This window comes from Pelodiscus sinensis, chromosome 5 (assembly GCF_052426305.1).
Source record: "Pelodiscus sinensis isolate ZL-2025 chromosome 5, ASM5242630v1, whole genome shotgun sequence".
In the NCBI taxonomy this organism is placed as follows: domain Eukaryota; kingdom Metazoa; phylum Chordata; order Testudines; family Trionychidae; genus Pelodiscus; species Pelodiscus sinensis.
In genome coordinates, this window is record NC_143056.1 from 122,748,947 (window position 1) to 122,762,041 (window position 13,095).

The following is a 13,095-nucleotide window of genomic DNA, read 5'->3' on the forward strand; positions in this document are numbered from 1 at the left end:
GAACTTGAAGCTGAATTTGTTTTCTTTCTAGCGCTTTGATGGCCATGGTGCTGTGGTGGAAGTGCCTAAAACTAGTTGACTCACTGTGACAATTGTTTTCTGAATTTGTTTCCCAGAGAAGCCATCGTTTATGGCTAGGTGCAAGGTATGGGCAAAGCAACTGACTGATTTGTGTGTAACAAACCTTAACAAGTTAGTGCACACAATATCGCTTGCATTGTCATGGCCTACCAGTCCTCATCTTTCAACATGTAATTTTTGAGCAAAGTTTTCTGCTGTATGTTTGACTGGGAGACTGTCAGTTTGTAGAACAGTGGATCACAGCTCCCTATTTTCGATATAATGGCAAGTGACAGTAATATAGCTCAGTAGTTAATGCAGTCCAGCTGTTAATGGTTAAAGCTACTGTCCAATTTTTCAGAGAGACTTCACACAGGCTTCATAGCACTGTTCTAATCGCAAGGTCATTGGTGGTCTTGCAGGCACATGGTACTCAGGTTCCTCAAAGTTCATCAGCGCACAGAAACCAGCACCCTCAACAAAACTTATAGGAAGTGATCATGGTGCACAACAATTCCATCAGTTGTTGCTCACACTGTGCATTGCATCTTTTTTAAGAACTGCCAGAAACACATGTTGTCAAAGTTGTTTGCTGTGTGCTGTCTGGCTCGCATGAAACTGTTGGATGTTTCAGCCGCAAATGGTTGCTCATGGCTATCGTACTCCTTAGATACTTAAATGTAGACTGTGTTCTGCAGGGTTTAACAGTGTCTGCACTTGGCTGTGTGAAATAATTCCAGGCAGCACTCCTTTTTGATTGCTCCATCTTAACTATTCAGTAGCTGTCACCAACAGTAAAATAAAATGAAATCTTCAATACTGTTTCAACTGTGCAGCTGGCAGTGTCACAAAGTGGTGGGACACCAACCAAAGTTTGTTGTATTTTGCCCAAGAAAACAAGGACAGGTGGTAGCTACTTGAAGATGGCTACCAAAATGTGAGGGTGGAGGAAGACTTTGGGGAGAGGGTGGCAACAAAGACGTGGTATGAAGGCAACTGAAAGGACACCAGCAAAGTGTCTGGGAGGGAGGATTACTTAGAGTGAAACAAAGATATGTGATAGGAGAGATCAGAACACTCCAGTGTGAGGGACCAGGAGTGTTTGCGGAAGATTAGGTTAATGAGGACGAAGCAAAGCCCAAGTAAGGGAAAGCACACAACATCAAGAATGCTGAAATGAATGGCAGGGAGTAACACAGAAGCCCCAGATACCACCAATAGCCAGGACACTGAGCAAGCCAGGAGGCTATGGTTGACAGGCAATAAAAATCCTGCAGGGGTCAGGATGCTACAGGTAGGCAAGTGGGGACAGACCCAGCACCTTTACACACCGTCATCCCTGGACTGTACAATGCAGAGTGGCCGCTGGGGAGTGTGTCTGTGTTGTGCTGAATGATAGGAGACCCATGGAGTGGGGACCTACCTAGCGTTTTTGTGCACTGGCTTTCCTGGGCTGTACATTGCAGAGTGGCAGGTGGGGGAAATAAGATTAGTCGATAGTGCTAATGGATAATCTCCTGCTTATCAGTTAGTTCACTAGTTGCTAACATCCCTACTTTGGAGTGGACAATTCCAGATGGTCTTCCAACCAGATTCTGTTGATCCAAATAAAACTAGAAATAAAATCTCTGAATCTGAGAAGCCACTCAACACAGACAATGCTAGAACACCCCAAATTTGTGATGCGTCCAAAGATCTTCTCCAACCGTCACATGGGTTTGAGTTAGTTCTGCCTTTGCAGGTTTGGTCAATACCTGTAATGGTGGAGTGCTAAAAGATTTTTTTTTTTTAATTAAACCAAAAACCTACAACAGAAAACCTGGACTATCCAACTCAATCAAAAATACTCTTAAACCTTGGTAATATGTCAACCTTGGAAAATAGGCTATGCTGGATTATGGAAATGTTGTAGACCATGGGTATTTTCTATAATGAAAGGCATGGGATCTAGGCATAAGGTGATTACCAGCATCCTGCTCCCAGAGGCACCCATGACTCCACACCCCCTGCTGCTCCCAGGCACCATCTCTGCTTTGGGAGCAGTGGGGGAAAAGCCTCCAGACCAGTGCTATGCTGTGTTTCCATTTCCTCAGCTGGGGGTAAGGAGAGCAGCAGTGTCTCATCCTCCTCCCTGTGCCAGGATTCATACCATGGCTGATCCCGGATCAGGGACACCCAGATTACAGAGGTTCAAGTGCATCTCCCAAAAGGACAGTTTGCATGCACAAGGTATGCTTGTCTCACAAACTGGAATATGCAGAAAGCATCCATTCCTCAAAGGAGAAACCCATTTTTCCAACTTAAAAAAAAAAAAAAAAAAATCTCCCCTCCCCCCGACAAGTACATCAAATCTGGCTCAACCCGTATTATTGGATTTTAACAGGAATGTGCAAATCATTATTTCCCCCACTGTTGGGTCTTTGCCCCAAATTCTGTGCAAAGTGGGCCAAGTGAGGTGTCTAATGAAAACTTATACTATGTGGATTCTGTTTGTGCTACTCATATACATGTATGAATGTTGTACGTAAAGTTATGAATATGGGTTCTGTACTTGTATAATAACTGTTTTCTATCTGGGAGATAGCAGCAAGTGTCTATCACTCATTGGAGGGGTGTTTACTCAGTGGATAGCTATGCTGCATGGACACTGGCTCTTAAGCGTTGCCAACAAACACCAAAGAAATTCTGATGCAAACCTGTAGATCAGCAGATACCCCATGGCTGTTTGCCTAGAAAGGACATGGACAGGTTAGTTGAGCATATGATCTTCCCCATTTTGGGAGGTACCATCACTCAGGAGAACAATGGATTTCCCCACACATGGGCAAGATTATAAAAGAAGCCTGGTGGTGCCTCCATCTTTGTCTTTGCTCCTGACCTTCTCTCCAGAAGCACCTTTGCTAAGGACAGAGTGCCTGCAAGGATTCATTGACCCATCCTAACATAGGATGTACACCAGAGACTTTTAAGCTAGCAGTTTATTACATCTCTGCTAAGAACCTGCATCAAGAACTTGGTGACTGATGTATGTAGTGTGCTTTCTTTAACAATCCTACTCTCAACCTTTTATTTCTTTTGATTAATAAACCTTTAGATTTTAGATGTTAAAGGACTGGCACACAGTGTGCTCTTTTGCGTAAACTATGAGGTATAAATTGACCTGGGATTGTGGCTGGTCTTTTAGAACCAGGAAAACCTGTTCAGATTTTCTGAGACTGGTTTTCATAACCTTCCACCTCTATAAGGTGTGGTGCTGGTTGTGACAAGTAAAGCTGGAGCGTCGAAGAGGATTGCTTAATGAGACTTCCTGCCGGCCAGAATAGCAGCTAAAAAGTGCTCTCTGTGACTGGTTTGGTGCCTTATAGATGAGGATCCCCCGTCTTGGGCTGTAAGTAACCAAGATTCTAAGCAGTTCACCCTGATTTGACCTTCCCAATGGCGTCCCCAGAGACTGATATATTCTAACTCAAATCTTCACATGGACATTCCGCACTGAAGACTTATTTTTTTAAGTTAATCCTATCCTGTCAAAGTTATTTCAAAATTGTGTATAGAACATACAAAACGTTAGGTCTATAAAGTTCACACTGATGTATTACAAGTAAAAGTGGGATTAATTTATTATGTGGTGAATAGTTTAAAGAACTTGCAGGTTATGCAAAATTACTTGTGAACTTAACATTTCCACATTTACTGGTAATTAACTACAACTCTTATTGCATATGCAGATGCTTTTACATTAATTTTTTTAAAATGTGGTTATAAACAGAACTTAATTCACAGTTACAATGCTTACCACTCTTTTGTCGCAACAATTTTGGCTCCATTTTGCTCTGAAGAATACCGATTGCAAGGCAATATCTCAAATCCACTGTCAGTTGCAAACATTCGTAAATAAATAAATACCTGAATAGACAAAGAAGACCGAGTACTGCTGTATTAAGTGCACACACAAGTAATCAAGATTTCCATATCTTATGAGTCAACTATGTTCCTTTATAGCATTGGTTGCCTTTAGTTTGTGGATATTCAGGATTATGGATTTTAAAAATCGCACATATCATAGAGAGGTCTGCTTATTTATTTAGACCACCTGAATTTGAAAGCTTTGTAGGTACACATTAATATCCTCCATGCCTGTTAGTGTCTAAGTAAATATACAGGGGTACCTCAGGCTGCAACAAAGACAAACTGGGAGGATAAAGTTCAATTTTTTTATTGCATACTTCTTACGGGAGTCAAATATCCTTAGTTCTTAAGAGGACCAAATAGCTATGTTTAGCCTTTGAGAACAGGTTCATTATTTTAAAGCAACAGAGTCCAACTTTTGGTCAGCAGGCCTGATAAAGATTAGGGATGTTCGATAGCATGCAATTGAATACTCAGGTAACGGCGTAAAACGTTACTGGTTACATGATTTGATAGTCCCCAGGAGTATCCTAGCAGGGCCAGCAGCCAGTGTGCTCCAGTCCCACTCGCAGGGAGCCCGCTGCTATCCCGCACTGCTGACTCTCCATCAAAGACAGCAGTGCGGGGTGGCAAGTGGGAGATGGTCCATGAGGGAAGCTGGTTTAAAAACCAGCCCTGTGCAGACAGGCTATGCCAGCCACCCTATGTTGCTGCCTCTGATACAAAGGCAGCAGCGTGGAGCGGCAGCAGCCCCTTTCCACAGGGCACCCGAGCTCACTGCAGACATAGGCTCTCTGTGCCGGAGCAGCCTCTATCCGCGAGTAACTCGGACTTGCTATGGACAGGGACTGCTGCTGCGGAGCAGCCTCTGTCTGCGAGGGGCACAGACTCAATGCAGACAGGGGCTGCTCCATGGAATGGAGCCTCCCCCCCCCCCATCTCCGTGCTGCTGCCTCTTGAAAGATGACTCCTTGCTGCTGCTGCCTCTTTATGTGTGAGGCAACAGCACGGAGGTGGGGAGGCAGGCGGATCTGATGCTTGTGGGGAGCTGGCTTAAAAGCGGGATCCCCAAGGGCACCGGCTCCCGCCTCCCCCTGCTGCTCCTTCCTGCCTCTGATACAGAGGAAGCAAGGGGGAGGGGATGCATGTAGTCGACAGGATTAACCAGTAAGCCTAGGCTTATCAGTTAATTGTGTAGTCATCTACATGTTGAGATCCCTAATAGAGATACTTCCCACAACAGGAAGACAGGACTAGCTACTGGATCTTTTGACTGTTCTATGGGAGAAGTTCCATTTGTCAGTTATATCCAAAGGAAGCTTGTTCAACTTGACACTCTGGGGAAAAAAATACTTGTAAACTGGTTTCTCCCATGCTTTATTATTTTTGGCAGATTTTGAGAGCAGGAAGCAATCCTGTCTTTTCTTTGGTTTTAAATGAAATATATTACCCTCTTTCTGGTCATAGCTTCCTCCTCCTTGGGTTTCTTAGTCTCCCTAATCTAGTTTAGTCAATGCTTCAATATCCATCACTTTGAGCTGTCCAATGAGATATGGATAATCAGATTTCTCCAGAGGTGGCAATGGCTTCTTTTTCCAAGAAAGAGCAAAAAATTGAATGTCTATCCTCTTTAAACTCTGCAATTGGGTTTACAAGAGGACATTAGTGTAGATCCTTCAGAGACTGTGAGAAACGCCAGGAACTCCCAAGATGTTCTTTTCTAGCTTCAGGATAAAAAGGAATCACTGAGACCCAGGGACATGATCTTCCTGGAGTACCCTCTTCAGGGTGAGGACCAGCCCTGATTCTCTGCCTAGACAGGGGAAGGAGAGGGAAGCACATTCTTGTGTCTTTGGAATCTGATTAGCTATGCCCAACTTGGCTATGGGCAAGGCAGGGCGAGGGCTGCATTATCCCATCCTCACTGGATTAATCTGAAATGCTTGAGGAGATTGGTGAGAGGGATGGGGAAGGAAGTCTGAAAGAATATGAGAGCTGACATGTTTGAGTAGCTCTTGAGGCAGGAGCCTCTGATTGAGGCTGCCAAATTAAGATTTTGCTAACAATCTGTCTCAGAACAGGATACAACTTTAAAACCAAGAACCACTCCCCTCAATTCATGATGAAATAAGAGGGACAATCTTAGAACTTGCCAATGAAAAGCGTCATGTACAACCACATTGGAGGAATTTCTCTCTCCCTTGACAGTCCTCCATAAGAAGCAGGGATGTCTGACTTCAATGGAGAAAAAACAAAAGTGGGGGGCCCTTGACAGAGTCAATTACAAAAGGAGACCATACAAAAGCTTGTTATCTAATGGGTGGTATATCTGTTTACGAGTGATGGCAACAAAAGAAGGCTCATGTACACTTTTATTTCTGGATTACATCTATGAGAGAGTTTTTGTGCATTTTATTTTATTTTTTTAAGTTGGGTTTTAAATATCTAAAGTAGAAAATATGGAGAGAATGGTAAGGCTATACAGTGACTTTATTCTCGTCACCTATCCTTTTTTCACTTGAGGAATATTCAAAATACTCCTCAAAAGGCTTCCAAAAGCATGTAAAATACATACTAGTAATCTGAAAGTAATAATAAATACACCTACATGTTCCTTGAACAACCTTTCCTGCATTTTGTTCTTGTTCAGAAAATAGTGCCGGGCCCAGTCACCTGACGTTAAGGACTTGAAGGCTTTTTCTAAGTGCTCATCTTTCTTAAAACGTTCAATGACCTCTTTCAACTCTTCCTGCCTTCCTTTTATAGGTCGAAACCTGAAATAAAAATAAAACCACTCTAAATCTACTATTATTCATCCTTATTCAATCCATTTATACATCTCATTCCATTGCTGGCAAGAAGTTTTGCACTAGGATTATTCAACTCTTAGCATCAAGGGGCTGTTTCACCTAGTCAAGGTTAGGTTCTTCACTCCCAGAGCTTTGTAGCAGCTTAAAAGGCACTTTAACGAATGTTTAATTGGAGAAAATTATAATTTTCTAACTATACAGTAGATCTGGTTGAAGAAATTTAGACCCTGTAATGTAAAAAGATGGGTTATCATTGGTCACTGCTCCCCGAATGACCAAACAGGAAATATGATTTTAATGCTTTCATTCCCTCTCTACCAAATAAAAAAAATTGAATAAAGTCAACCAACCACCATAACCTGCCAATCCCCCAATACTAATATTAGGTGAGCTAGCTAGTGTTTTGCTTTGTTATTGTATACTTCCATCCCTCTTTCTCCATCTTCTGAAAGAAAGAGGATGTGAACTTAAATACGAGAAATACAATCACAGTTAATCTAAAAGCACAAACAGAAGAACACAATTACAGGCAGACCCCGGGTTACATCAATCCGACTTAAGTCGGACCCCTAGTTACGAACGGGGGGGGGGCGCAGCTAGTGGGGGATGCCTCCCCCACTGTTGCCGCCTCTGGCGGCGCGGGGGGCACTTCCCCCCAGCAGACCAGGGAGACGCGGAGCGGCTTTTCTCGCCGCGGAGGACGCGGGCGGCGGGACCGCCGAGACGAGCCGCGGTCCCGCCGCCCGCATCCTCCACAGCGAGAAAAGCCACTCCGCATCTCCCTGGTCTGCTGGGGGGGGGAGGGGGGGGAGGCGCACAGCTAGTGTGTCCCCGTCCCCCCCAGCAGACCAGGCTTTTCTCGCCGACGCCTGGGGTAGAGCAGCTGGGGGGCTGCCGGGTTGGTCCCACAGCGTCGAGGTGCGGCGCTGCGGGGAGCAACCCGGCAGCGCCCCAGCTGCTCTGCCCCAGGCGTCCCCAAGTCAGCCGCTTAACAAGGCTAGATGAGACCATCAAATCCCATTAAGTCTTTGAGATGGGTCACTGAGTTACTTGCACATTTTCATTTGTGCCAAAAAAATAAAGACACATTCTCAGAGACGGCCAAGTATGCTAAACTTCCAGTTTGCCACTTGCCTCAGAACAGAAGGCATTAAGGAATCAAGATGCTATTCTCTATCATACAATTAATGAAAGAAATTTAATCAAATACAACAAATAATAGCTTGAATCACTTTCTGCTGCAGGGGAAAAAAAAAACAACCATCATTTTTGTGCCCTTGATGAAAGTGGGAGGCAGCAGAGGAAGACTTCATGTTAGTAATGCCACTTCTGCTGGCATTGGAAACAACCAAACTCTCACCTTTCCACTTTTTATACTCGTGTGCTTTTCAATGGGTCTCTATTTTGTGCTCTCCTGAAACATAGTGGCTGAGCCATTTTTTACTGATCTTTTTGTAGTTTTGAAAAGATCTAAAGCCCCTGAGAATTTCACTGAGCAAATCATCTTTTGTAGAAGTGACAAGACCATACTGACTAGCTTTGTAATGAAGTCTTAAAAGGTGGTAAGATTTAGGTAAATACAGATGCTCTCCTACAACAACAACAACAACAAAATAAATAAAAAATAAACCCACTGATGCCATTTTTGGTTTATTGTTCCAAATGATCCTCTCGTAAAAGGACTATACCCAAATTTGAGTGGGGTTGGGGGAAGAGACTCAAGAAGCTGTGTTTTGAACAAACTCTGAAGAGAGCCCTCAACTTGGAAGAACAATATCCTCAGTAGTCTGATTGAATGCTTTTGCACACTAGGGAATTCTCCCTCAAACACACATCTCACCTAATGTTAAAAGGATAATTCCTTCCAATGCTCTGAAGCTGAAAAGACCCCCCCCCCAAAACCACACCTTAAATCTGGATTTAATAACCATACTTAGCGGAGCCTTTTCAGACCATGCTAGATGAAGAATCCTAAATTGAAGCAGCCTCTAATGTTAGTTTAGGACTTATTGCTTGTTTTCTGCTTCACCTTTCCATTGTCTGATTAATTTCCTCAGTAAGGTCAAAACTACAAAGCACATCTACCAACTACATTGCATGAAACACTGTATACCAAACAGTTTGCATACACCTTTAGTTGCAATGGCAGTATCTCATCTTGTTTTACCTTTCAATTAGTCCTCAACTTTACTTGTTGAACTGACTAAATGGCTTCAGCAGTTTTATGGTCATTTAGACAAATAACATAGCTCCCCTCACAAGAGGCATCCATAAATTTGAGGACTACAGATAGAACAGAAATTCATGAGTGTTTATCTTCTAAGTCTGTTTCTATGAAGATGATATGCAGGAGTCTCAGCGTTGGGTCTCCAGTATAAATTATGAGGGAAAATACCCCAGTTCTTATGATTTTTAGTCCTCTGAGGTACTTTGTAGACACTGCCCTACTGATTATGCTTTGATATCCTGGAGACCCCAGGACATTCAAGCCAGTTCCTTTTAAGAAAAGGAAGCAACCTAAGCTACAACCGATACAAGTAATTTACTCAGATATATATATAGGTAAGGTATCTCAAATAATACCAAAGAAGTCAACCTGAAAGGAAATGGAGGGCAGATGCACAACTTCACGTCAATATTTAAAAATTCAAATTCAAAGGAGATGTGGGTAACTAGTTCAATTAGAAGTGTGCAAAATATCTTCAGAGAAGCAACATAATTTTCCCTTTCCAAAGATACTATCGACATAAGATTTTCACTTTTGAGAGAGTAAACAGTTTGAGGGACGACTGTATACTCGTGAAATACATATTGTAATAGGGAAAGCAAAGGTACTGCAAGACTATTTGTTGTTTACGTTTTTCCAGTCACAGACTAACACGGTTACACCTCTGAAACAGGAAAATCAAGTAAGCAAGCAAGAATGCGACTGTAAAAAAGCCAAAATGAAATCCAATTTGCTACAATAAGGACATTATAATATTAAAAAAAAAAAAAGCACAATAAGCAAAGAGTTTGGGCTTTTCAGAATACAAAAAAACCCAACAACAGAGACAAACAGTAGTTCCAACCTCAAGATCAAATCCAAGAGAAAGTACTTGACAATGTATGGACATATGTAGAGCAGCCACATGATCCTATGTCCATGACTGAAAATCTTCCTAAAACAGACAATGGGAAATGTCTTGTTTAGGACTGAAATCAATTAAAATGTCAGTTTTTAAACATGTTGCTCTAACAGCAGCATTATTGAGGAAATAAGTAAAAAACCCCAGGAAACTGCATTTTCCAAAGCTTTTCATCTACTACAAGAGCCATCCACAGGGTCTTTTAAGGTAAGGGCTTGGAGAAGGTCCACTTCTCTGGGATGGGGATGCAGGTTTTTGGGAAAAATTAAATAGAAAAAAAAAGACACCGATAGGTGAAGTCTCACAAAAATAACACAAAACCTATCAGAAGTAGGAAATGTTGGATGAGTCCATAACAGCAATCTTTACTGTAAAACCTGATATAAAGGTGAATCCCTAGTGCATGAAGCATATTAACTCTAGTTAAGGAGCTGAAGTCACTTCCATCTGGAAAATAATATTGTACACAAGGCACCTTAGACACCTTAGAAACACAGAGTTGATCAAAGAGGCCTTCAACAGTTCAGTCTCAAACATAAAAGAGTGACTTTTAATGCTGAATTTGAAGCATCAAGATCAGATGATTGTCTTATGATAGACTAACATATAGTGCCAAACTAAACTATGATGAGTACAGGAAATATTACAAGAAGAAAAGCTATTTAAAATGGAGTCTATGTGCAATTAAAAAGTTGCCACAGATGGTTGGACATCTTTGTAGCCTTTTTCTGATAGGTTAGGAGTAGGAAGTCAGAAGACATGCCTAGGTACATACTGAAAACTGTATCTTGAATGTAATTAACTCTCAGTGAGCGTGCACAACACTTGGCTTGACGCACTGTTTCCCAGGGTTGGGTTGGGTTTGGATTTTGAATACTATAAATGCCACCCAATGAGACCAGCACTGTGTGTGCCAAACATCTTAGACTCCATTTTAGTAGAGCACAGAGAACAACTCTGGCACTTGTTAACTAGGTATGTTAAATTTCAATTAATCAGTTAATCAAGTAGTCAGTGGAATTTCCATTGACTACTCAATTAGTCAATAAGGGGTCACTTACTATCCTGATGCGCCTCGCCCTTTGAAAGGTACAAGAACTGTCCACGGCTCCTGCACATTTCAAAGGCATAGAGGCAGCAGAACAGTGCCAGGGAGGACTGAAGCAGGCCCTGCTGGCATGGGTTCCCTCTGTGCCTCTTTCTTTGAAATGTACATGAGCTGCAGGCAGTTCTTGTACATTTCAAAGGGAGAGGAGCAGCAATAAGGACCACTGCCAGCAGGATTGTTTCAATACCCACTTGTGCTATTTCCTGCTGCCCTTTACCTCACCTGCTCCCTGTGGAGAAGGTGCAGGGGGGGGAAAAAAAGGCATTTGCTTATCAGGTAGTCAACAACAGGGATGTAAGCAACTAGTCAAACAGAGCAAGAAACCTGATCAAGAAAAAGGAAGAAAAGAAGGACAGCAACCAGACTGACACACCAAATATTAAGTCCAGATGCAGAAAACAATATACCTCAAGCTTCCAGAAATCATGGGAAAACGAGGGAGAACAAATTATGTTTTATAGCCCAAGAGGGCCCTGCAGATTTTAAAATTTTCCATGGCATCCTGTCTCCATAAGCAGAGTAGGAACCTCACTAGACACCTCACATTTTAGTACTTCAGTGAAATGCTCATAGCCCCTCCATGATCATAAGCAGGAGAGAGTATTCTACTAAAGCAAGAATCTGGCATTTGATTTGTCAAGGAAATTTCCCCAAGGGGCTAGCAGCAATGGACCTGTAACAGCATTCCTCAAACAGGGATGTATTAGGGAATCAAAAAGTCTTGAAACTTTGAACCTCTTCCCTCTCCTTTCCCCTCCCCCCCCAAAAAGCACAAACCCCACCACAAACCTTCCTCTCCAAGTCAGAAACTCTGAAACGTGAAAAGAGAATGGGGGAATGTCAAGCTGCGCATAGTCTCTAAAAATCTGAAAATGGAAATAGGGCTTTTGAGGTGCTACATCACTGTAAAAAGCATAACGCACAGAACCTGGATAAACTCCAAAAGGTTTGCTGTTGCAAAAGCAATATCAAAGTATTCCTGAAGTACATGGAGAATCAATGAGGCTTCTTTTCACAGAATGGTGACAAGACTCAGGTTACAGTAACAGTGGACAGTAATGATAGCATGAATCCCCACTGAGGAACTCTGGTTCCAGCCATATGAATCCATGATATTATAGAGCTAGAGAAACTGGATGAAGAAATCTTTTACTGGACTAAATTCTGTTGGTGAGACAGACAAGCTTCTGAGCTTACAGAGTTCCTCTTCAGGTCTGGGAAATGTACTCAGTGTCACAGCCAAATACAAGGTGAAACAAGTTGTTTAGCACAGTTAGTAGCATATACATCAAGGGACCATTCAAGGTGAAGTGACCTGTAACACCTCTTCTGTCAAAGAAGGAAAAAACCACTGTTGTAACAGCACTGAATACAACACATACTACGGCATGCAGCACAGACTTCAATGGTGCCAACATGATGGAATTTCTCAACACAATTTGTCAAAGTCTGTGTCTCAGAAGTGTTCATAGACCAGTTGTGTAGGTAGTGTTAGAACCCAGGATTGTAAAACATCATCCTCTACGAGTTGAAAAAACTACCAAGAGTCTTGGACTCCAAAGTGGTGATGAAAAGGCATCAAACACACTCAGAAATGACCTTTCATACATACCCTAGGGTGCTGGTTTGCCTCACAGTACCGCTGCCTAAAATACACCAAGAAATCTTAGAAGTATAATCCTCCTTAAAACAGTTTGACAATGTCATACATGAGAGAAACCACAGGCCTTCACCAGTTGGTTACTGATTTAGCACTGGGTTGTGACAGTTTTCAACTAGCCCTTTCTGCCAGTAGCCCGCACAGTATCACTAAGAGCCTGAACACCATGCCATAGGTGTTATGGGTCTCTCTTTCTCTCTCTCTCTCCAACACTTTCTGCTTGAACCCAGACTGCATCCATCTGAAACTGACTGACAGATCCCTAACAATACCTCAATCTGTTTACAAGAATTTAAAAAGAAAATCTTAAGTGAACATATATAAAAATGTGAGCCAAGGAGAAAACTTTCCTGACCCTAAAAGTAACTGACCAGCTCAAATCCAGAAAACAGAAAAAAAGGAACCCAGATTCTAAGCAGA

The 13,095-nt window shown here is 42.4% G+C and overlaps 1 protein-coding gene across 3 annotated transcripts in view; it reads right to left on the reverse strand.

The window, feature by feature from the left end:
• The window catches only part of KMT5B (lysine methyltransferase 5B), a 57,599-nt gene that overhangs the window by 13,142 nt on the left and 31,362 nt on the right, over positions 1–13,095 (reverse strand). For all 3 annotated transcript variants that reach the window (XM_075928309.2, XM_075928311.2, XM_075928310.2), the window contains exons 4-5: positions 6,578–6,743; positions 3,857–3,966 (exon numbers count right to left, since the gene is read on the reverse strand). In XM_075928309.2, coding sequence (XP_075784424.1) covers positions 3,857–3,966; positions 6,578–6,743 — 276 coding nt within the window. The remainder of the gene's footprint in view (positions 1–3,856; positions 3,967–6,577; positions 6,744–13,095) is intronic.